This window comes from Amblyomma maculatum, chromosome 1, assembly GCF_055883805.1.
Source record: "Amblyomma maculatum isolate TAMU_Amacu chromosome 1, ASM5588380v1, whole genome shotgun sequence".
NCBI lineage: Eukaryota > Metazoa > Arthropoda > Arachnida > Ixodida > Ixodidae > Amblyomma > Amblyomma maculatum.
Window position 1 is genome coordinate 362,358,090 of NC_139344.1, and position 24,403 is coordinate 362,382,492.

The 24,403-nt window shown below is 42.4% G+C and overlaps 1 protein-coding gene across 2 annotated transcripts in view; it reads left to right on the top strand.

Annotated features, from left to right (window-relative positions):
- LOC146207959 (aurora kinase A-like) overlaps positions 1–18,361 on the top strand; it is a 28,567-nt gene extending 10,206 nt beyond the window's left edge. For both annotated transcript variants that reach the window (XM_084587192.1, XM_084587194.1), the window contains 5 exons: positions 3,980–4,059; positions 6,823–6,961; positions 11,430–11,578; positions 14,861–15,092; positions 17,726–18,361. In XM_084587192.1, the coding sequence (XP_084443318.1) occupies positions 3,980–4,059; positions 6,823–6,961; positions 11,430–11,578; positions 14,861–15,092; positions 17,726–17,830 (705 nt within the window). In that variant the 3' untranslated portion in view covers positions 17,831–18,361. The remainder of the gene's footprint in view (positions 1–3,979; positions 4,060–6,822; positions 6,962–11,429; positions 11,579–14,860; positions 15,093–17,725) is intronic.
- Positions 18,362–24,403: the final 6,042 nt, after the last annotated feature.

The window sequence follows — 24,403 nt, forward strand, 5'->3', positions numbered from 1 at the left end:
TAGCGGTGTCATCTGTTTTTCCGAACTTAGCCATTTTTTCACCGAACCGACTTCAGCCCTGGGAGAAGCAGTCATCGCCAATAATAATAATAATAATAATAATAATAATAATAATAATAATAATAATAATAATAATAATAATAATAATAATAATAATAATAATAATAATAATAATAATAATAATAAAAATAATAATAATAATAATAATAATAATAATAATAATAATAATAATAATAATAATAATAATAATAATAATAATAATAATAACAATAATAATAATAATAATAATAATAATAATAATAATAATAATAATAATAATAATAATAATAATAAAAACATTTTAATACTCGTGAATCTTGATGCAGGTGAGTTCAGGCCAAATGAAAGCGGGATTCCCAACAAAAATACCAAGAAACCCATTAACAACAACGAGTGTACTGCGAAGCAGGACGGCCTGCTTCGAAGTACGCCGCCATGTTGAAGATGTGATTTTAACATACTCATGAGTCTCGAACGCTAAACTCTGGAAATAGCATGTGTCAAGAGAGTTGACATGAAAGTTCGATTTGAAATAGCTTTTCGCAAATGCGCGCTTCAAAGCATGTCATCTGATATGTGGGATTCATCTAGAATACTTTTCTTTTTTTTGGATTGTCGAGAGACGGTAGCTGATAGCTTTAGCTTAGCCTGATAAAAAGACTTGTCACTGCACAATTAAAATTGCGGAGCACGACAGCGGCGATGCGGAAAAGCAAGGCGCCCGTTTGCTGTGCGATGTCAATGCATGTTAAAAAACCCCAGGGGGTCGAAATGTCCGGAGCCCTGGGTCTCATATAGCCAGAGTCACTTTGGGACGTTAAACTCCATAAAACAATATAAGCCAGACCACCCGTGAAAGGTTTGAATACGAAGATTTGAGGGATTTTTAGAGTTTGACAAACATTTCATGACATTTTTGAAAGCTATTCATGCATGTTCTCCTATAGGTACCTTGAAATAGCTGCATTTCAATACAACACAAATAGGCATAAAAAAGTTACGTCTGTATGGAAAGCAAACATATCTTATTGTGTTTTTTATACTTTACACCAACCAAAACACCGTTTCGTTAAATACCAATACTGACCATTTTGGTACCATTTCTCAAAGAAAGTGTTCCTGTTAAGGGGTTGAAGAGCCATGGATTACGGGAGTACAGGCTGGGGAGTGGGTGTTTTTGAGGGCGTATGCACGTAGCAGAGAGTGTAAAGAAAAGTACATATATGAATGGGAATTGCAGATAATTAAGATTCAGGAGTTGAAAACATGAACTTATTTAGAACTTGCTGCACTTTACAACCAGTCTTGAACAAGGTGAAGACTATAGGACCTTGTTGATACGACTTTGAGGTGGAAAAAATAAGCCAAATGTAATTTTGAAAAACAAATATTTGCATCCACTTCTGTGGTTCGATTTTTATGTTCCAAAGTTTACTTGCTGAAATCCATCAAGAAGTACTTAAAAAAAAAATGTTTCATATTGGCGCTGCATATTGAGGGTAGCTGTTGGTCAGCGTTTTTCTCCAGTGTTACAAAGAACTAGAAGAGTTCTTATTCAGTGAAATTATATGACTTAAGTTGCTGGTACAGTGAGCTAAAAATATGATTTCTAGTTCAGTATAGTTGCCGGTAATATTGTTCTTTAGAGTGAAATTGCTTGGAGCAGCAGAAAAGGTACCCATCAAAATAGTCATCATATGAAAAACGCACTTCCAGTCATACATATTATCGTCCTTGCATGCGCTAACAATAGGCTCGGAAGTTGGACAGTGTTGACTATATATTAGTTTTTTTTTTATACATTGCGATTGCTCGTTTTCATAATTTAATCAGTCACTACAGTCCAACGTTGCTACAGTCGCCCACCGTAGCCGCGCGCTGTTGATGCCACGGAGAAGGAAGCCAATACAGTGCTCTTCTCCAAGTAATTCCGTCAGTAATCGGTTAGTAAAGTGCTGAACTACTCTCCAGGCATAGACCAAACTATTTCTACGCGCAAGCAAAGCTTACGCTTCAGAATATTCGCACGCGCGAACTGGTTTCGAACGCGGCGTCGCTTGGCGCAGTGTAGGCACGCTGCGTTTTTGCCTACACCACCTGTCGCTGCCGATCGCAGCGCCACTTTTGTTTACAAAAAACTTATTTATATATAGGAAGGGAAAGGCTTGGTAACTGTCTCACTTGTTTTCTGTGGACACCGCAACCGCGCCGTAAGGGAAGGGCGGAAAGGTGGGAATGAAAGTGGAAAGAGAGAAAGTGGAGCCGTAGTGGAGGGCTACGGAGTAATTTCGACCACCTGGGGATCTTTAACGTGCGCTGACATCGCTTTTGTTTACAAACTGATTTAACTGATTTATTTATAGGAAGGGAAAGGAGCGGTAACTGTCTCACTTGTTTTCTGTGGACACCGCAACCGCACTGTAAGGGAAGGGAGGAAGATGGGAGTGAAAGGGAAAGAGAGAAAGAGGAGCCGTAGTTAAGGGCTACGGAGTAATTTCGACCACCTGGGGATCTTTAACGTGCGCTGACATCGCTTTTGTTTACAAACTGATTTAACTGATTTATTTATAGGAAGGGAAAGACGCGGTAACTGTCTCACTTGTTTTTCTGTGGACACCGCAACCGCACCGTAAGGGAAGGGAGGAAGATGGGAGTGAAAGTGGAAAGAGAGAAAGAGGAGCCGTAGTGGAGGGCTACGGAGTAATTTCGACCACCTGGGGATCTTTAACGTGCGCTGACATCGCACAGCACACGACATGACGCTTGCCTATACTTAATAGGGGGAGGGGGGGAGGGCGCAACTTGCTGCAAATTATTTTTTCCTGATAGATTTTCACTAAACGTTTGGAGTATATTAAAATTAATACTCTCACAAAATTCCAGCTTTTTTTTTCAAGCTCTTTGTCTTAGTATTTAATCCTCCCGATCCTTGCGAAAAGCCATGCAAGGCTTAACAAAATATGGCAGCTGAAGGCTGGTTAAACGTTCACTGCATTTCCACATGTATGCTACAGGTCAAGACAGTCTGAAGTTTCTTTTTCTGGAACAGTTCTGAAGTTTCGCTATGTAGTTCCTGTAGACCTCTCTACATTTTAAAGATAACTTCATACAAGAACTTTATAAATCGAAAAAAGTAAAGAAAGCAAAGAATGTGATCTGCAGCATGGTCCTAGAAATGTAGATATACAAATGAGATCAAAATATATAACGCCAGCGCAAAGAAATCTGTTCAACAAGTTGAGCATGTAGTCAGAAAACCTGAACGGGGAAAATTCTTATTGTCCGACCATTTCCCCGATATGCATATATAACCAGCGTGGATTATTTGAGTACTTTTTTTAAGGGCTGCCTGATGCATCTCAGCAAAAAATGAAGCTCTGACGACAGGCTGGAAAACGGCATAAAACTGGACACAATAATTTAAGGAAAATTTCGAATCCTTGTCCTCTCTTACCGAGGTGAATGAGTCATCGGAAGTTTGTGTTTGAATGTTCTGACGTCTTTCTGCATGCATATATTGCCCCGCCGGGGTGGCGCAGTGGTTAGGGCGCTCGACTACTGTGCCCAAGGACGCGGGATCAAATCCCGGCCTCGGCGGCCGCTTTTCGATGGAGGCGAAAAGCTAGGCGCCCTTGTGCTGTGCGATGTCAGTGCACGTTAAAGAACCCCAGGTGGTCGGAATTTCCGGAGTCGTCCACTACGGCGTCCCTCATAGCCCGAGTCGCTTTGGGACGTTAAACACCCAAAACCAAACCAAAAACCAAACCTAAACATGATCGAAGCGAAAGCTGAGCAAGAAATGCGCGGAGCTCAATGTAGTAGCGCCCAATTTAGAACATTCATTAACACTGGTATAGTATAGTAAACACTTGGTTGGCGAAATGTCAAGCAAGCAGCGTTCTGCTGGAGGAAGAACTGTAGGATAAAATATTGCGTGCAGGTGATGTTCAAGTCTAAGCTGGTGAAACACTCGATGGAGGAGCAACTTCAAAGGGAAATTCAAATACAGTCGCTCCTAAGGTAAGCCTGCTTGGCCTGTGCAGCCGGTGGCTGCGTTTCGATGGAGGCGAAACTGAGTGGCGTCCATGTGCTGCGCGTTGCTAGTGCACGTTGAAGAACTCAGGCGGTCGAAATTTCCGGAGTCCTCCACTACGGCACCTGTCATAACCCGAGCCGCTTTGGGACGTTAAAGCCCATAAATCAAACCATATTTGTTCGGGATGTTAAACATACAAACCAAACCAAACCAAACCCGACTTGTTCGAGAGGGATCAATATCTCACTGTTTCAGGCGCTAATGCAAAATAAAAACAGGCATTAACGCAAAAACAAAAACTTGGTATGTTTTACCTACAAGGCCCCTCATATATTCGAATCGAAGCTCAGATTTGAAAGGAAATGGCTACTAACGAACCATGTTTTGTTGACGTGGCTTTTACATGAGCTTGAAAAGTTGACAAATTATCGTAGCGCTTCCGTGACAGCGTTTCTTTTTTATCTTAAGGAAGGCTGCACTTGCTCTGAACGGCACGAACTGGGAACTTGCAAGTATGCGATAAGTGTGGCAGTCTGGAGGGTATATCTTTGCATGTACATATTTTCCTAAGAAGCCATTATTATGATTTAGCAGATATACATGTTGCTGCGCAAACTATTTGAATGCAACTAATTGAGTGCATCAATGCTTGTTGTAGCGATTAAAAAAGATACATGACTGACTGCCTTGGAATGTTTTATCTATGCTTTAAATGTCCATTTCTTTTCTTTATTTGTGGGTCCTCTTCTGAGGATGTTTTTTTTTTTTTTTAGCACTTACAATCGCATCCACCAGGTGTCTCAGCTAACTGGAGCCAAGGTTTTAAAAAAATAAACTAGCATATTTGGTGCATGTCATTTCAAACATTTTCCTGACGATATATGTTAATAAGCCGGAACATTTTTGTATTTTGTTCATTTGATTCGCAAATAAACCGAGAATCTTTTTCGTTCTTGCATTGCCCGTGAAAATTCCAGTGCCATGTTGTAGAGCAAGCTCAAAAACGTTGAATCTATTCAGTTCTATGCTACAGAGAGGTCTTCCTGTGTTGAAAAGAAACCGCATGAAAGATGAAAAAAAAAAAAAATATATATATATATATATATATATATATATATATATATATATATATAGTATAAGTAAATAGACGTACTTGGTTGCTAGAGGTTACATACAAGTGAAAAATTGCTTCATACTGTTTCCAAGTTTATTTGTAGTCGACGTTTCGGCAGGAGCCCTGCCTTTCTCAAGACTCTCAGCTAAAGGCAGGGCTCCTGCCGAAACGTCGACTACAAATAAACTTGGAAACAGTATGAAGCAACTTTTCACTTGTATGTATGTATATATATATATATATATATATATATATATATATATATATATATATATATATATATATTACGTACGACAATGTGCATGTGCAGAGCGACATCAGTGCTCTCATAAGCAAAATGTGTGGACATAACCGTGTTCGATGGTGTCACGTATGTGAAAGGGTGAGAATGGTTAAGTGGGTGCTGCTGACAAAATGGAAGGAAACGATTTGGGAACATGTCTACGTTCGTGAATCGCGCTTTTGAGAGGGCTGATGTTGCCCTGACCAAGTGCAAGGCCACATGACATTTTCTCGCAGAGAGAAGGCTTCTTTTTGTTTCAATGTGTAAAAAGCTCATCTATGGCACACATCAAAATTCGTGTGTAAGGTGCTTCATGGGATTTCATACAATTTGGCCATGAAATTTTTTTCAGAAAAGTGAAAGTAAGTTTTCAAAGTATACTCCATTGAACAAAATACAATAACATTATGTTACTACAAAGAGCGGTCGACAGCATGGTTAAAGTCGCTTTCACCTAACTAGCCGTAGTACATGTTTAATATTTGGCTCAGACTAGCCAGGACACCTGGCAGAATTATTTCAATTCATAACTATTGTGGAAGAAGGTTTAATGAAGCGGTGTGGTGCGATCAAGACCAGCAAACGATCTGCGCGATAGCAGTTCCACAGACTGCTTCTTCTTCGTCAGCGTCCAGCGAAGGGGCCATCTTCACACTATATTCATATATTTCTAGCTAAGGGAGCAAGGTTAGGATGGAGTTCATTTGGTAAGTACTCGGATATTATGACTAGCAGCTTACCATTATCATCGAAGAGAGAAGAATTTTTAACAGTGGCATCTACTTGCATTCACCTGTGGGGCTGAACCATGGAGTCGAATAAAAAGGGCTCTATTTAAGTTGAAGACAACGCAAAGAACTACGGGACGGAAAATGGTAGGTGTGAGCTCTGAGATAGGAAGCGGGCAGAGTGGGCGAGAAATAACTCATGTTAATGACATTCTAGTTGAAATCAAGAAGAGGAAGAAATGGACATGGGCAGGACATGTAGCACGAAGAGAGGATTACTGGTGGCTGCCAAGGGTAACAAATTGGATTACAAGGGAACGAAAGTGTACCAGGAAGCGACAGAAAATCAGGTATGCGGATGAGCTCAAGAGGTTTGCAGGAGTCGAGTAGATGCAACTAGCACAGGACCAGGTTAATTGGAGGAATATGGGAGAGGCCTTCACTCTGCAATGGATATAACCTGGCTGGGGATGATGATTGTATATAAAAGCCACCTCTCCACATATAAAATTATGTGTACTTTTCAGTGTAAGCTAACAAAGACCGTACCATGTGCTCTGCGATTGACTGCTAGTTACCGACTCGTAGTTCCTCCTCGGTGTCTTTGTGCCTTCCTTTGCAGGCACCCTAACATCCTGTGCTTATACAATTGGTTCCATGATGAGAAGCGTGTGTACTTGATCCTGGAGTATGCTCCTGAGGGGGAGCTGTACCGTCGACTGTGTGAAGTGGGGCGATTCACTGAAAAACAGGCCGCCACGGTGAGTGCTCTGTTCTGCCTTACCCTTGCCCTTTTCCACAGTTTTGAAGAACAGCGATACTTGGACAAGGACGGAAGGAAGACATACACGGACAGGCGCTGACTTTCAACTGATGTTTATTGCTCGGAACGTGGTAATCTATTCATAATCTATAGATTCAGCGTGGATGCGCTGTATCTATATATATACTAGAAAAGTGCGCTATAAAACATGAAAATCAATTTGTTGCATGCAAAGATGGTGTTATCTTGTCCATCCCATTATCTTGCGGCAAACAGTACGTCGGCCAGACGGGCAGATGCCTTAACGAGTGCCTAAGAGAACACAATAACAATGTTTTGAACTCCGTTAAAGGGCATCTCGGCATCCTTTACAGAGATTGTATCAGTAAAGACTGCCGGCCATATTTCCAAAAAACAAACAAACAATAGTGTTAAATAGGCATCGGGAATAGGCATCGTGAAATTATTGAAGCCGCACAAATTGCTTGGTCAAATGACGCCTGTGTCAGCAGCCCGTCCTTGGCGTTGTCAGCCAAGGAAATAAGGTATCTAGCTACAGGGAAGTGACGTGGTGGCATCTCACGTGTTTTCCAGTGCATAATCAAATGTGTATCGCTTCTTTGTTTTCGTTTGTTGTTTGGAGCCTGATATACATATTACCACGTTCTGAGCAATAAACATCAGTTGAAAGTCAGCGCTTGTCTGTGTATGTCTTCCTTCCCTCCTTGTCCAAGTACCGCTGTTCTTCATAAAAAATGGCATACCAACTCGCCCAAGCATCAGTTCTAACTTTTTCCACAGCATTGGTCAATGACGTGGCTTGTTCCTCTGTCTGTGGCAATCCTGTTGCAGTGACTTCCAGTTGGTTAAGTACAAGGGGCACACGAGAAAGGCTAATTAGTTACAATTAGGCTAGCTGGCTCGGAATTTTGAGTTGGAAAATCTCAGCACTGGTGACGGATGAAGGAAGGGTGAAACATAACAGTGCTGGCTCACAACTGAATGTATTAAGGGGAATGTGCTGAAAACGCACTTCATACACTTCAAATGTGCTGAAAATGTATCTGTCATGGTGTCGTGTTCATTTGCTGCGCCCATTGAATCTCAGCTGTGGAGGTTGCATATTAGTGGAAGCGAAATGCAAAAATGGTCATGTTCATTGTGATGAGAGAGCATGCTAAAGAACTTCAGGTGGTCAAAAATAATGTGGAGCCCTTCACTACGGCGTGTCTCATAACCCACCCATGTGCAGTTTCGGACGTTATAAACCGCACATAACGAAACAAAACCTAAAGAGCAGTCAAAAACAGATGTTGGCACTGCAGTGTTTTGCGCCAATAATAGATGACGCTACATGCTCGGCAGAGGTAGAGTTCAACCAGGGAAGCCCCGCCGAGCATATGCGCGAAACGGCCCAGCCACTTGTAAACAGGGAAGCGGACGCACACATAGGAACGAAGACAAAAGAAACGGCGTACTGCCGCGACCGGAGTACGTATATGCAGATGCGACAGAATAAACCAGTTCGGTTGCTTTCACTTAGTGTCGTCCTTATAGATTAATTCTGAAGATACCACAAACCGGCAACGCGGATGGGATACCGAAAGTGATCCTAGCACGACGGGACAAAAGGTTGATGTCACACGTCAGACAATGTGGACACCATTCATGAAAAGGTTCTGGAAAACGGAAAAATTTATGCTAACTGCATGGGCACAGGCCCTAAGCATTTCACAAAAAGGGTTACATGCTATAAATGATGTTCTATAGACATGAAGAAGGTTTCTGGAAAGCAGGGCTTTAAACACCTTAATGCTGACCGGAAGCATGAATGCGTGGTGACTTCTCAGGCCACTTTTTTAAAGCAGATGAAGCGAGTTTGTGTAAGCTTGGTTCACTGTACTTGTCACCCAATCTAGACCCAATCTAAACAAACACTCAAAGGGCACTGACGATGTCGTAGGGGCTGTTAGATGGGCTGAAACATAACCACAGTCCTCTTTCCTGATGGGTGTACAAGTTTCAGAGCCAATGTCTGAATTGCATTCACCTTTGAGGAGAATGAGGTGTGTCACTGATGAATGTCATTCCTCTACAACCCATTTTCTTCACTAAAACCCCAAAACTTTTATCGGCATCCCCTTATGCGCCAAGCTACCTGACAGTGGGATCTCATGCAACTTGACAATATTCACGCTAAAAACTTTATCTGCCACTTCTTAGTCCGCAAGAAAAAAAAAAAAAGTCAGTGCAGGAAAGAGAAATCTTCTGTAACAGCCTTCTTGCAAAAATAAGCAGTGTTTGAGCAGAGTAACCAGGCTAGATTAATCCTTAAGTGATCCTTATTTTTGCGTGCTACTGTACAATCATCTGTGGGCAGCCAGAGCAACTCTTCGTGGAAGCATGAAATTAAGTTACCTTTTTAAATACTTACAAAATGGCTTTGTCTTACCTGTCCCAAAGGGTGCGAGCATGCCTAGCTGCCTTTCCAATGCAATAGAGTTTGTTTACCACTTCATGACTTTCAGACAAAACCTACAAAGACATTCTGCATTTATACCACCAGATAAGACCACACCGCACGTGGCCACCATATGTAGGAATGTAACAAAATAACTGTCCAAGCAGCTATTTTTATTTGGGAATGTCCGACTTCATAGAGTTTGGTGAAGGCTGGGTGGAGTGTTCAGCATTAAATATATGGCACATATAACATCAAACATAAAATAACATATAATAACATAAAACTTTATTAAAAAGACATGGGGCTCATTTTGTGGAAACGAAACTACAGTCAAACCCACTTATAACAATATTGAAGCATTTTGGAAATATCATTGTTGCAACCGGGTTAGGCCGAAAAAACAAAGAAAACATTATAAACTACACATTTAAAAAAGACGAGGTGGCTTACACTTTTTATTTCGTAGCGGTAAGAAACCCGTAATCCGTAAGCGCTGTCTGTTTTATGGCAATCTGGCCGATATCTTTCTGCAGGTCATTGAACTGCTGAACATAGTGCAGTGGAAGGTTCTTAGTAAAGACAAAGTCCTGCAGAGTCGATAATTCTCAAAGCCACCTGCACAGTTTCCAGTTCGTCGTCGTCGCTACCGTCACCGTCCTCCGCGCCAGTGATTGCCGCGACGATAGCCTTGCTTGTCAGCTCTTTATCTGTCTCTATACTGTATCGGCGGCATGTAAAAATTCCTCAAGTCCCGACGCGTCGCTGTCACAACCGATCACTGTGGGCCAAGGTTCGGTCATCGCTGAGTCAACAGGAGCTTTGCGACCTTCTGCGTCGCCGGCATCCCCAGCGAAGCTCGTGTTCTCGAAGCAGTTCATGATGGTGGAGGAGCTTACTTTTGTCATGCATGCTTCAAAAATGAACTGCGCTGCCATCAGGAGCGAGTTCTTCAGGCGTTCTTGGACAATCCTCCATTGCTGTTCACGGAAAATCCTGGGCCAACAAAATCGTGGCAACGATGATGGCACACTAGGAGAACCACGCTATAGACACGTGCACGAACGCTGCTGCACGCTTGCCATAAAACATGTGAAACCGCGAAGCGGGGGCTTGGACAACACAGATAGGGAAAGTTAGTGCAGCACACCACGGTCAGCGCACCCTCAGAATGGACTCCTCTACCGTGCAGAGGTAGAGAGGACGCGAGCTTCTTAGGTAATGGGCGGTCTTGAGGGGAGCGCTTAAAGCTTTCCCTGGCACCATTAACTGGCACCATTTAGGACGAATATTTCTGTAACTACGAAGTTTCTGAGGAAGCTGTATAGCTTTTCTTCGTAGCCGTTGGCTGTGCTTGGGTGGATGCCAATGAGTAATTACTCCCGAACCTTGGGGGATTCTCCTAAATATTTGAGCTACTCCCCTCCTCCGTCAAACTCCGGCGTGACGGAGGTGACGGAGGAGGTGAGGAGCGCTCTGTCCTCCTCCGCGTCTACGTGGCATGCAAGCTTCCCCGGCCCACCCGACCAACGCAAAGGCTTGACGCGCTCTGTCCCGATTTTTTTTCTGTTTTTTTTTTTTTTTTTTTTTTTTTTTCCATTGTCACGTGGTCGGCGTTGTCGGCGTCTCCGCGTGAGCGCGTGTTTTCGTTATCGCCGGGTTTCCACGTCTTTGTTGACTTTCGGTGACCCCATTTGATTGTTATAACCGATAATATAATATGACACCAATGTAATAAGCAGTTTATTTTACCACAGAACACAGAGCAAATCTGACGGTGCAGCGGCTGCCCGTTTATATACGATATATTGTTAAAACGGGTATTGTTTTAAGTGGGTTTTACGCTATATACCAAACTTGAATGCGATAATGAACAGATGGTGCTGACACTCATTTTGTCGCGTGCATCAAAAAGATGGTTTGACAGAAAAGGTAGCCATTTTTAGGCTTAACACATCTGTCTGGTAACATCATTTGCATCAACAATGTGCTCTCCCTCATGCAGTATACCTACCAGCTGTGCCTTGCACTCAAGCTGTGCCACAGCCATAACGTTATCCACCGAGACATTAAACCAGAAAATTTGCTGCTGGGCTTCAATGGAGAAATCAAGATGGCCGACTTTGGCTGGTCAGTTCGTTCATCCTCATCCAGGTGGGCGCACATATTATTTAAAGAATTTATTGTATACTAGATTACATGGCTCTGGAGAGCTTTTACATGGCGTCCGGGGTTGATTGCATGCATTGAGGCTATGTTATGCCCTATACACCAGCGTGAATATTTCGTCAGTTGTGAAGATTACGTTACCTAGCTTTTTCAGCATACTAGGTCTAATCCGGTTCGGTCACGGTTTTAAAATTGTGGAATTCAGCTTAGTGAAAGACAGATATGACACAGATATATAGAATGATAAACTCTTGCCTTTTGTAAACCTTGAGGGACCTGTCGTCTGAATTATGCAAGGTGTGAAAGAAACTCGCGTTTCTTGCCTCGTTTTCGTTTCCTCCTGCCTGCCAGGTATGCAAAAAATCACGGAAATGGACGGTAAAATCAAATCAAACCAGTCTTCAATCTTCCAGACCAAACCAATTAATTTACAAGCAGGTAAAGAAATCGCATAAGTGAGCGCAACCAGCCAGTGGTCGCAAACAATAATGGCACAACGTTAATCAGTCTTTCGAGCTCAAAAACGTCTGTGCATAGAGCAAGAAAAACTCGGCAGTACAAGTATTGTGGTAAAAGCTTGAAACTGTCATATATAATGCGTATCAGTAGTGTCTGTGAAACCTACGCTTATATTCAAGTTCACACCACAAAAGGAATAATGTCATGCGAACAAGGAAGGTCCTGTGATTAAAAAAAGGAGAGGAGTAAAGTACTACAGAGTTCTGTATAATTGGCCTTCGAATAGTAGACAATTTCAAGACCATTAGCAGTTAGTCTGTTTATTTCTGAGCAAATAACACAGCCATTCAGTATACCGTAGTTACTTTGTGGGGTGGGTATGAAAAATAGGGAGACAAGTTCCACCTTAAATGTACGACGTGACAGCAGCCTGTGATCCTCTGTAATCACACGCATACTCCTTGCTAGTGTATACACTATAGTAAGATGGAACTGTACTTTAAAAACCACGCAGCATACACCTATATACCTGCTTGTTCCCAAGCCGTACAAGTGTGTACAACCAAATGTGGGTTCGAACCCGACCACGACGGCTCCGTTTCGATGGAGGCGAAACGAAGTGGCGTCCGTGTGCTGTGCGATGTCAGCGCACGTTAAAGATCCCCAGGTGGTCAAAATTACTCCGTAGACCTCCACTACGGCTCCACTTTTCTCTCTTTCCACTTTTACTACCACCTTCCCCTTCCCTTACGGCGCGGTTCAGGTGTCCACAGAGCAAGTGCGACAGATAGTGCGCCTTTTCCTTCCCATCAACCAATTATTTTTATTATTATTACACGCTTACAAACCAAATGTGGGTTTGAATCTGGCCTGAAACTGATAATTCTTGTTTTTCTTTAAGTAAACTACGAAGTTAAATCATTTGAGCCATGCAGCGATGTTTAATTTTCGCTGCATGTTTATTTATTCTGGTTCCAAGCGGAACATTGTGTATTACGTGAGCGTTGTGGGGTGTCTTGAGATTTCTGTGTGTGGTCATGTGGTTGTGATGCCACTACTCTGTGGACTAATCAGGATTTTCGGGACAGGATTCCGGAAGCCGATGGGGAAACACTAGGTTTTCAGCATAGCGGGATACATCAAGCAGTCGTTTTAAAATACAGCTCTGTCCAACGCTGATAGTAGGTTGATACGATCATTACAAATTCCACTAGATTAGTTAAGAGAATGATTCCTCTTTTCCTTGTTTGTAAAGCCAAACAGGCGTAAGTAATTCAGAGAAAAAAATGTTTGTTAGCAATGCTGAAAGGTCTTATGCAGCTTACACCCGGGGTTAATCAAATATCTCTCGAAGAGCTTTTTTTTTTTTTTTTTTGTTGTCGTAGACAGTATCTGAAGGCTAATTGATGTGAATATGCCTCATATAAGGCGACGGTAATGTAGTGGGGCATGAATAGAGATTTAAACAAGAGTAGCTTGACTGGAACCAGAAGAATATGACAATGCCAGTCTTCAGAATTATGCACAATAAATTTTGAGGTGGGCTAAAGGGCAGTTTCAGTAGAGAGGTTTTTTTTAAAGTCATGCAGTGATTCTGTAGTTATAGTACGGCTCTCATAAGACGACAACATGTGTATCTGAGCTACTTTTTTTAAGGCACTTAAAAAAAAAAAGCAATCATTTCAGTCATTGAAAATGCCGGTAATCATTCTGTAATTAACTGAATTGTTCCTGTCATCCTTTTTAACAATGGAATCTCTTTTGTTATGCTTGCTTTCTGGAGGAAAAATATTGCATAAAAGACGATTGAAGGCGAGGGTAATTGCCGATATGATTTATGGTGAGTCAGGACATTATTAAGTTCAAGGCAAACATTACCGTATCATGATGAAAGTAAGGTGGACCCACTTATAGTGTTTTTATTACAAAGAAATGACTGTTTTGGGTACTGGTTTAATTGAAGATGCCAAGGTTGCTGACGCTAGAAATATACTACACATTACTGTAAGGTGCCCTTCTGCATGACAATGGTCGACCTGTAAGAAATAAGCCCCCTGTTCTTTTTTTAGGGTGAGGGCCTTACAAAAGAGATGTTTTTTCCAGCATAAAATGATCATTGATGAAAAGGGGCTTGCTTCGTGGAGCAAGGAAACCTTTACTCTTACAGGCGTGGGTTTCAGTCTTTGTGCGACCTGGTCATCTTTTCCATGATGCTAAAAAAAAAAAAAAAAAACCCTTTTCACTTTTTTTTTTTTTCTGGAGCGCGGTGCATTAGTTCGATGTCAGATCATTGTCAATGAGGAAATAACTTCGTCGCCAGCGCCTTGGGGAATTTCAGCACGGTTTCCACCCTGTGTGGATGGCACGCCTTCAGTTTCCGTGTAACCAAGCCCTGAATATCGGTGTTGTTTTGTGAGCTGCTGGTTATTGCGTGACAAGTCTATTTCTTTTCTCAATCGCCTCTTGTTAGTCAGGCATGCTATTTAGAAAGGGATTAAAGGCAGCTTAATTCTGTTTTCGTTCCAAGTAATGATCGTTTCCTACGCCACAAAAGACGCTAATTGAGGGAAAAATTAGATTTAAGAACCTCAGAGGTTGAAATGAACTACAAGCTAACCATTTTCCGGCAGAGCACTATAATTAGCTTCAATTTATTTGCAGTGCCCCTTTATATTTGTGTCCACTAAAATGACTCGAGGGGGGGGGGGGGAGGGGAGGGTCTGCAGCTGCATGAAAAGGCAGCAGATAGCGAAAAGTGTCAGTCGAAAATTCGCACTCAATTGCTGCGTTTTGCAATGCACTCTTCAGACGAGTGACATTCTGCGGTACGCCAGTCTACCTGTCGCCAGAGATGATCAACAAATCCCCGTATGATGAGAGGGTCGACCACTGGAGCCTGGGAATTCTCATCTACGAGCTCCTAGTGGGCCAGACACCATTTATGGCCAACACTGAGAAAGAAACAAACGAGAACATTCGGAAAGCGCAGGTTCGGTTCCCGCGCCATGTCAGCCTCTGGGCGCGCGACATCATCAGAAAAGTAAGTGGCGGAGATTGCGTCAAATTATGTTAGGGTAATGGCTGAAAGCTGCATCTGTGCTGTGCTGGTTGATAAGACACGCAAAACGTTCGCTTGGTTTCCATGCTGCAAGTATTTTCTGCAAAAACAACCACTCTATCGCCTTTTGGTTTGTGCCACTTCTTACATCCTTTCTTGATGGTTGGTTGATGATGTATAGGGAAAGAAATAGTGTGGCCATGTCTTGGTCTTCGGAGAGGCAACATAAACATACAAATTGTTGGGTAAGATTTAGACAGCAGATAGAGTGGATGCTTGTACATCTGCATTGTCATTATCATCATCACCGTGTCACTTCCAAATCTCAGCAGCGAATTTGCGGTGAGTCCACGTGCCAGGTGCGTCCACGCTTTGACAGACAACTAATTACGGAAGCTATTGATTAATTCTGATGTGAAAGTGAAAACGATGTCTCAGCTCAGCTATATGTGTTTTCAATCGTATACTTCTAGGAAATCAGTATCTCTTGGTGGGCTAGTTGGTGTGACATTGTGTTTAACCACTAACCACATTGTGTTTTCCACAAAAAATTCTTTTGATGTAGTTGGCGTCAGCGCCTGTCCCGTTCGTCTTTCTGTGTATTCTAACATTTAGCGCTGTTTTTTCCTTTGTTAAACACAACTTCTAGGGAACGCCTCAGCTACCTAAGAATTAATGATTTAATCTGATGAAGATGAGGAAACGCAACGAGAGGAATAAAAAATGTTCATTTGCCTTGCAGGGCATGGTTGTGTATTATTAGCATTAAGTTTGCGTGGAGATGACATGCAAAAAAAAAAAAAAAAACATGGCAGGGAGGGAGGAGCAGTAGGAAAATAACTGCAGCGAGACAGTTAAGGGGGCGAAGAAGAACAAGGCATTAGGCTGAGGACACAATTTCTGAAGAATAGTTTCATGAAAAAAAAAAAAAAAGACATGCTATATGCATTCATATAAGGCCACAATTTTTTTTTCTAACATGATACGATATGGCCTTTACACGAAAGGGACATTTTTCTGTTCCATTTTTTGAGGCTGCGGTTGGGATACACATTGTCTGCCCCATTCATGCGACAACTTGCAATTTATGACGGAGAGACTGGGACCAAGCAAGCGAAACTTTTCTTGAGAAAACGATACTAAATGAAGAGCACATAATTTTTATATAAGATTATGTATATAAATTGAGAACATGTATGGTTGTTCTGCACGTGCGCATACTTACACCTTAGTATCAATTGTGTAACAGCGATAGGACCAATGGTTTGAAATGGAGGACTAGAAGGAATACAGAAACAAGGAAATAAGATTGGTAATGTAGATTTTAGCAATGTATAAATTTTATAAGGGAGTAATTCTAACTATTTCTTTTTGGTAAGTGATGAGTGGAAAGGAGATAATTTTACTGGTCAGTATGCTGGCAGGTAAAACTGTCCCATTATCTAGAGATGTCACAGAACTCGCAAAACTGCAACTGGGAAATTAGGTGCACTGAAAGTTGTGCTCTTGCCAGTGGTGCATATAACCCAGGGACTAATCTCTGATTCAGGAGTGCTTTTGTACTGGGTGGAAAACACCGTACTTACTCGCATAATGGCTTCACCTATTAATTTGGCTGTCAAAATGTACAATTTTTCTGAGTGTTTATTCTTCGCAGTAAGTGCATCCCCCAAGTTTTTATATATTATGGGGGAATATAAAAGTGTGACAATAATTAGGCAAGTAGATATGATACGCGGACAGAAAAAAATAGAATAATATAACTCGTGCTTTTTAAAATGCATGAATTGTTTCGAGCACCCTCTGCTCCTGATGTAAGATGAGTCGCATGATCTCCTCTGCGGTATGAGATCGACAAATAGCAGCATTTGCTCCAACGGTGGAGCTCGTATCCAACAGCGCAGTTTGCTAGAGTTACTATGTATTAATAACTTTATAGCTTGCTGTTAAGCAATGCCACCTAGTTGCAAGTGGGAGAAACGAGACGAGAATGCATAAGACCACAATTAAACTGATATGGACTGCACTGTTGAACATGTAAGATAAAAAGTGATTTTTTTTTCAAATTTATTTTCTTTATGTCTCTTTTTTTTTTCATTTACCATCACCAGGTTCATGTTACCTTTTATATTAGATTACGTCACCAGGTTTGGGTTACCTTTTTGTTTTTGAGGCAGAATAACTATTTAAAAACCTGGAAAGTGCCTTGAGGCAAAACCAAAGCTAGTGTACTGTACCTTGGAGAGAGTGTCCTTGCTAAAATAACTTTCAATGTCCATGGTCTGAAAAAACTGTATTGCAAAAGCTGTAGTTTTTGAGGATTCTGCGCCGATTAGGTAAAACTATAGTTGGTCACATTTCGCAGATTTTATTGTACTATGTCTTGCAGTACTATGATAATCTGCTAGATGCACAAACAATATTGCTGTTTATGCCTTCTCTGGTACTTGGAGTTTGGGCAAGCATGTCAAATGCCAAACTGAGCTTAACACTTATTTGTTTGGCCATGTCTGACGTATGATGTATGTCTAGCGTGTATGCTTGTTTTTTTTTTTTTTTTTTTTTTTTTTTTTTTTTTACTGTGCTTGTTTACTTTCGTTCTTTTCCTGATACAGCTACTCAAGCCACTTGCGAAAGACCGCATTTCCTTGGATGAAGTGCTGGATCATCCCTGGGTAAAGGAAAATGCAGACACTACGGTGGAGTGTAAAACGCTGTGAAAAAAAAAAACCAACTTTGCATGCTTGATTCAGTGTGGCTGGTGCTGAGTGCAGTAAGCTTGTTTCATTGTAGAGTAGCAGCATCTTATTTTGAGCTAATAATTTTACTACATATCTAATCATTGATTTTATTGAGACGTCTGCATTTTTAATTGTGATAACTGGAATTACTTTAGATCAATATTTTCTCGACCTTTTTGCTATACTTTCATAAATATTTTTAGCGTTGAGGCAAGCACATCCGACATTCCTGGCATGTACACTTCAATTATTCACAATGTTTTATTGTGTGGTCTAAATGATTCATGAAAGCTTCATGATAGAAATACTCATTTATAGGCTTTGCTGCAAGTCTTGGGAACCTAGTCAGTGTGGGAACCTAGTCAGTCAGCAATGCCCACTCTACAGGTGTCGAATAAGTAGCTTAGAAGTAATATGTAAAAAGAAATTTAGTTTTCGTAGAAAGCCATTCTTTCTGTGGCGTGATTGTGTTGTCTTTGGGATGAAGAAATAAATTTTCTTTCTTCAGGATTCTTGATTTTTTGTTAATTATTTGTTTCGCTCAAACTGTGGATTACACTTGTGTGCTTTGCTTCTCGCAACTGATAATGGCAATGTGATTTTATAATGTTGCTTTAAAACAGTTGCAGTTGCAGAAACTAGTTGAAAATCTTCATACAACTTAAGGTCTACTCACGATTCTAACTGTGCGCTATGTTTGAATATTTTGTTTGCATTCAGCAAAAAAAAAAAAAAAAAAGCTTTGTGTTTGCACAGTCCTAAAGGCCAGTACCATGATTACTAAATTTGGAAAGCGATTAAAATCAAAAGAAGTGCATACATTTTGCAAAATTTATGCCTTCAGCATGTGGCAGGAAAACTGCTTGGCCAAAAGGTAAGGAGATAATGAGGGAGGAGTTCGCTGCATGGTACGTTTTTGCGAACAAAGCTTCCTCGAGCAAGGACTCAGGTAGATAATAACTGCTGGACAATAATTGGGTGCAGTGCTAGCATCTTCTAGGTCCTTGCAAATGCATGCGTGGTTCCAGAGTCTACTAGCTGCCTTCAAGCGAGAAAACGTGGTCAGGTTCGCCAGCGCCCTTTGTCAGAGATTAAATAGATCGTGCAGAGCGAAAGGTGTGTCATATTGTGCTCACGAGGACTCTTGCCTCTCTGCACTGGTTAGGTGAAGCAAGCCTTGCACTTTACTGCCTGCAATATAGCCCTACTCTACCACGCTAAACGAATTTTCGCCGAAAATATGCAAGGCAGTTTGGGTGACCTGATCGTTAAAAATATCTAAAATAGGAGAGCGATACACTGAAAGGCAGTGACCTCAGTGCAGTGCCTAAGTCACTTTGGCCGCTGCCCTTGCTTGGGTGACCAGTTGACTCTTGCCCCTCTCTGTTCCTCGGCCTTAGTTAAGCCTAGTTCTAGGGGTTTTGTCTCCGGTGCAGGCTCAAGTAGTGTGGAATATAGTCAGTGTCCCCACAGTGTAGACAAATCTTTTCGTACTTGGAAAGATCAAGCAGTAGCTGAGTAAGTTTGGGAAGGTGTTTGAAGTTTCCTCCAGTCCCCAGCCTCCTGTGCCATTAGTCTGGGGTGTGAAGTGGAAAAGATCATTTGCTGTCTTACTGATTGAAGTTGCTTGCTATAGGTTGAGGTAGGGATGCGATCTGGGAGATCAGGCACTCCTTTTGTATATCCTCGAGCTAAGCTGTCCGCTACCATTTCCCTCGAAGCCTTCACGCACTGGCATTCAGACAAGCTGGTGTTCCCAATCAGAGTTAGTGCCTTTGTTCTGGTAGATAATTTATATAATTATTTAGGTATTTGCCTTGCAAGGCCCACACACGTTACCTGTGAACCTATGACTATGCTGAAGTTTTTGCTGGTGCTTTCGCCATGCTGAATGGCCACCACGGTGGCTGCCACTTGTGCTGCAGTAGAGTTTGATGTGAAGGATTGTGATTTCCCAGAATTAATTATCCAGGACGACTGCTACTGAGTATGGAGAGTAGGCACAGCTAGATGCGTCAACTTAAACAGCCTTTAGCGCTTAGTGGTGAGGGTGTCTTATGTGGTATGTGTATAGCTCTTCAGTCTCCTGTGTTTCTCTATGTTTTTTGTAGTGGAGTCACATGGGTCCTTTTGTGAAGGGCTGGTGGTAGGGCCCTGATATCTAGAAATTTCGCTTGGTTAGCTGGCATGCCCATTCTCTCTAGAATTTACCTGCCTACTGGTGCAGAGTACAGATGTAATTTTTGGGGTTAGGAGCATCATTTACTGAGTTTCTTTGAAGATATTGTGAAGGCCATATGCCTCAAGTTAGGCATGAAGGAGGGTAGGCCAATCACCTGTTTGTATGCCATCCAAAAGAGCATTTCCTTCGTCATTCTCCTTCTAGAACATTTCTATGTTAGGAATCCGTAGACTAGCCGGATAATAATGAGGGCATTTACCAGTATGGTATCTTCCTCCCTCATGCCTTTGCAAATGTTAGTGACTCGCATTGTCATTCTATCAATTAGTAGATTCGTTCTCTAAATTTTTTGGAGGGCAAATATAACACTCCCCTCTTTTTAGCCAAAGATAAAAAATTCATCTTTTCAATCTTCTTTTGAATCTTTTTGATGCATGTGTTGTTTGAAGAGGACAAGTTGTCGGACTAGTTGGTTTTCCATCGTTTTTTGCAGCGCGTAGCCAGACAAGGACAAAGCGCCTGTGTGTACGACTTGTTTCTCCGTGTTTTGTCCTTGTCTGGCTACGCGATGTAAAAACAAAAAACAAAAACCCGATGTATTGTAATACTGAGGGGGTCCGGAGATCGATAGGCATAACCCACATGTTATACATGACTTCCGATTTCTCTGTGCACACCACAGCCTGCATTTGTCTGCTTGAGCTTCAATGCAGATGGCATAGCAGATGCCATAGGTGTCTTTGGCATGTCTAGCGTCGCCATGCGATCTCTCCCATTCCAATTGCTGCTGTTCGATTGCTGATGAAAGTCCAAATGTATCCTATCTTCTCAGATCCTTTAAGATGACAATGTTTGAGATATTATTATAGCTTCCCTTAAGGTGAATAACCACGATGCATCATTCACTGTAGCTTGAGATTTCTCAAATAAGGACCTCTTCTTTTGTGAGGAAAAATGAATCGCTGCGAGGCAGTCCGTTTCGGAAGCTGATCATTGTGAGAGAGAGGGGTTGATTGTCCTCAATTAAATTTGAAGGCGGGTGTGTATAACTCATTTATAGAAATTGCCTAGGCATGAGATCGTCATGCTTGGTTTTGGATGGTTATAATTCCAGAATGCTTCCATTCCATTGAAATTCGCCCTTTTCTCAAAGGGATTTACTTATATGTAAGTCATGAGGGTCCTAATACCAGTTTTATTAAGATTGCAGATTATGCTATTTGGGATGCTGTCAGTGCCAGCAGTGGTATTGTGTGCTACTGATTGGGCTGCTGCTACACTTCTGCGGTTGTAATTGGTGCGACCAGTTTCTAGCTCAGCATTCTGATGTTTTGCTGCTGACTTGGGGTCCATATAAGTGCCTATGTATTTGTCAGTGAGTGCTTGATGAAGCTGATCTGTTCCTGGAAAAAAGTGTGCAGTCATGTTCGAAGTGCATGTGGAGATGTATGATAGATGTTGGAGTATGGCCTACGTTTAAGAAGTGCTGAGAGTGCTTTGTAGCGTTTTTCAAGAATCCTGTTAGTTTTGCTTGAACGGCGTCCTGGTGTATTTTGGGGCTTCTTGCGTAATCTGTTCAATGCGAAGTTTTAGCTTTCATGTTTTTTTTTCTACCTTCGCAGCAGTGCTTGTTTTATCACCCAAAAGTTTAGATGACGATCGATTTCGGGTGTATCTGGCACGCATTTGACCTCGGTAATAGCCGACTTATGGAATTGTTAGATTGTCTCGCTCAGTTCCATAATAGACTGAATGTCTTGGAGTTCGCATTTGCTCGATATTTACCCCAGTCCATTTCATGCTGTGCCGAGTTTGCAACTGATTTTGGCTGTAGAGGTAGAAGTGCGGATTATTGAATGGCACTGCCGAAATTCTTGCCCATGTTTGTCAACGTCGTAGTGAACGTGTTATTGAGCAGTGAAATGTCGGGGCACGTCTCTATTACATTGCTGCAATATGTGGTGGTCTAGATGGGGTTTGAGTAATTCTAGCCTAAATGTGTCTCTGGCGCGCATTCGCTGCACCTCTAGGTGAGTTGTTGACATATTTACAGTCTGAATACGGAGTGTTAAAATTGCCCATGCAAACGACGTAGGTTTAAGAAGATCAGGGCTTTGTGAGCGCAAAGAGCTGCAGGGTGGGATATAAGCAGCGGAGCAGCCACTCGCTGAGAATTGCAGCGAGTCTAGTGCCAAGCCATGGATGGGGCAAATAGGCTCATTGAGAGCGCTCGCTACGCTCGCCTACAAGCCGAATTTACTCATCCTGCCGACATCGGTCGCCGGGAAGAAGCGGCACATAGAAAGAAGATGAGTGAGATAAACGTCAGTGGAAACTTCCTAAGAGCGAGAAGAAAGACAGGCAAAGCGACGACGCAAGGCGGCGGAGCCGAAGATGCGACAAGAACAGAGAAATGATTCGGTGTAATCCACGACTACTACTGCTTTCAACTTGTATATCCTGACTTCGCTGGGTTAAGCCATCGATATTTTTTGTATATGTGTTAAGGAAATTTATTAACCTCGCTCGTCAGCTGTTACTTTGAAGTGAAGACAGAATCGGTGAGATTGAGATAAAAATGAATTGTGGTTTAACTGTGGTTAACCTTATTTGAATTGCGATAGCAACGGGGGAAGCTTCTTTTGCCTGCTACATTATTCTCCTATCAGGCCCTATCAGTGTAAGGTGCTACACTATTTGGGGCACTTAAGCTCATCCTTTAAAGGGCCACTGTCCAGGGAAGGCCCTTTTAAGCAAAGGAGCCCAGTGTTTCGATCAGGTACCGGAGATAGTCTGTGCAAAATGCTACAGTGACACGCGCGCCGCAAAGCATAGAAAATACAATTCAAAGCTCTCTCATGTTCTCCTCTGGGAAGCCAGCTTCCCCGTTTCCTGCGCTGGCCCGACGGGCCACACGTACGTACCGGGAACGATGTCCATTGGTCCGTCTCGCTGACTGACGGGAGAAGGATGGGTGTCTACCTCTCGCAGCGCGCTTTTCCCTCGCCACGACCAGACAATCCAGCGGCACGCGCTCCCTCGACCGTTTTTTTTTTTTCGCGCTCGCGGAGAGCCACGCCCCACCTCCCGCCAAACGCGGAGGAGGAAGGGGAATTTGTATTGCGGAGGCTAGACGACCTCGGGCAGGAGAGTGAAAAACCTTTGCGAGGGAACGGAAGGAGAGAGGCATGATAGAATCGGGTGATTGCGGTGGCTGTAACTGCGTTATTAGTTACTCTTTTCAAAAACATTTTGAGGCCTTGCTTTCTAGGGGCGAAGTCTCACAGTCACAGGGGAAGAAAATATTTTCGACCGGAGGGTGGACAGTGGGCCTTTAAGAGTATGACGCGAAAGCGTAAGCTACCAGCCCACATATAAATGAGAAGGGTTAAATTCTTCTTCTTTTTTACTCCTCCTCCTCCTCCTCCTCCTCCTCCTCCTCCTCCTCCTCCTCCTCCTCCTCCTCCTCGGCTGTTCAAGGTCAAACGTGGCCCTTCCCGGGACAACGCGACGGGCCGAAACCTGGCGCAGTATTGCTATCGCAATGAAACTCGTCATCGCCGTAGCATAGCAACGAAGTGCTGACTGAAGGCAGTCACGAGCAACATGACAAATTATTCGGGCCAACCTCTCTGCCTTTTCCTTTCAATAAATCCATCTATCTCTAAATTACACTCGAGCAAGTAAGCAAAAGATGGCAATCTATTGTCGCATATCTTAACGAATAGTGAGATGGTTACCAACCTATGGCGCGAAGAACGGATGTATTAGGCATGCTGCTGCAACAGCTGCTTTCCTCCCCACTGAAGACGGTGCGGAATGTAGGGTCTCTATAGGCTTGGTCTGCTGCGATTTCGCTGCACTGGTGATGTCGTTGATTGTTAGAAAGACGACGGCAAATTGTTTCTTGTCACATTTCCATGCGTGAGTTCGATCATACTTCCGACAGGCATCCGGTAGACAGACGGGCGGATCTAGGCCGACAGGCTGCGAAGAAAACAGGCGAAGAACGTCGCCAAGAACAGGGACGAATATAGTGCAAAGTAGAGATAAGGTTTAGAGAGTAAGAAACTATAAAGTAGTTCGCTTTCTCGCGCTCGGCTCTCGGATAATCCATCTTTCCACGAAGCTCCGGCGCTGGATGAGGCAAAAACTATAGGAAGGGTTTAGGTAGCCTGAAAAGTAAGAAATTTATATTTCTTCTGCAATTGCGTGATGGCAGCTGTGCACATTCCACCGATTTTTTCAATACATGGTACACAATCTACCGATATTTTAAATAACAAATACTTTAAAGTCTTGAAGCTGTACCATTACTTCGTTTTCTTCCTGTAACATTCTGTCGTTTTAAGAAGAAACTGCATTCGTGA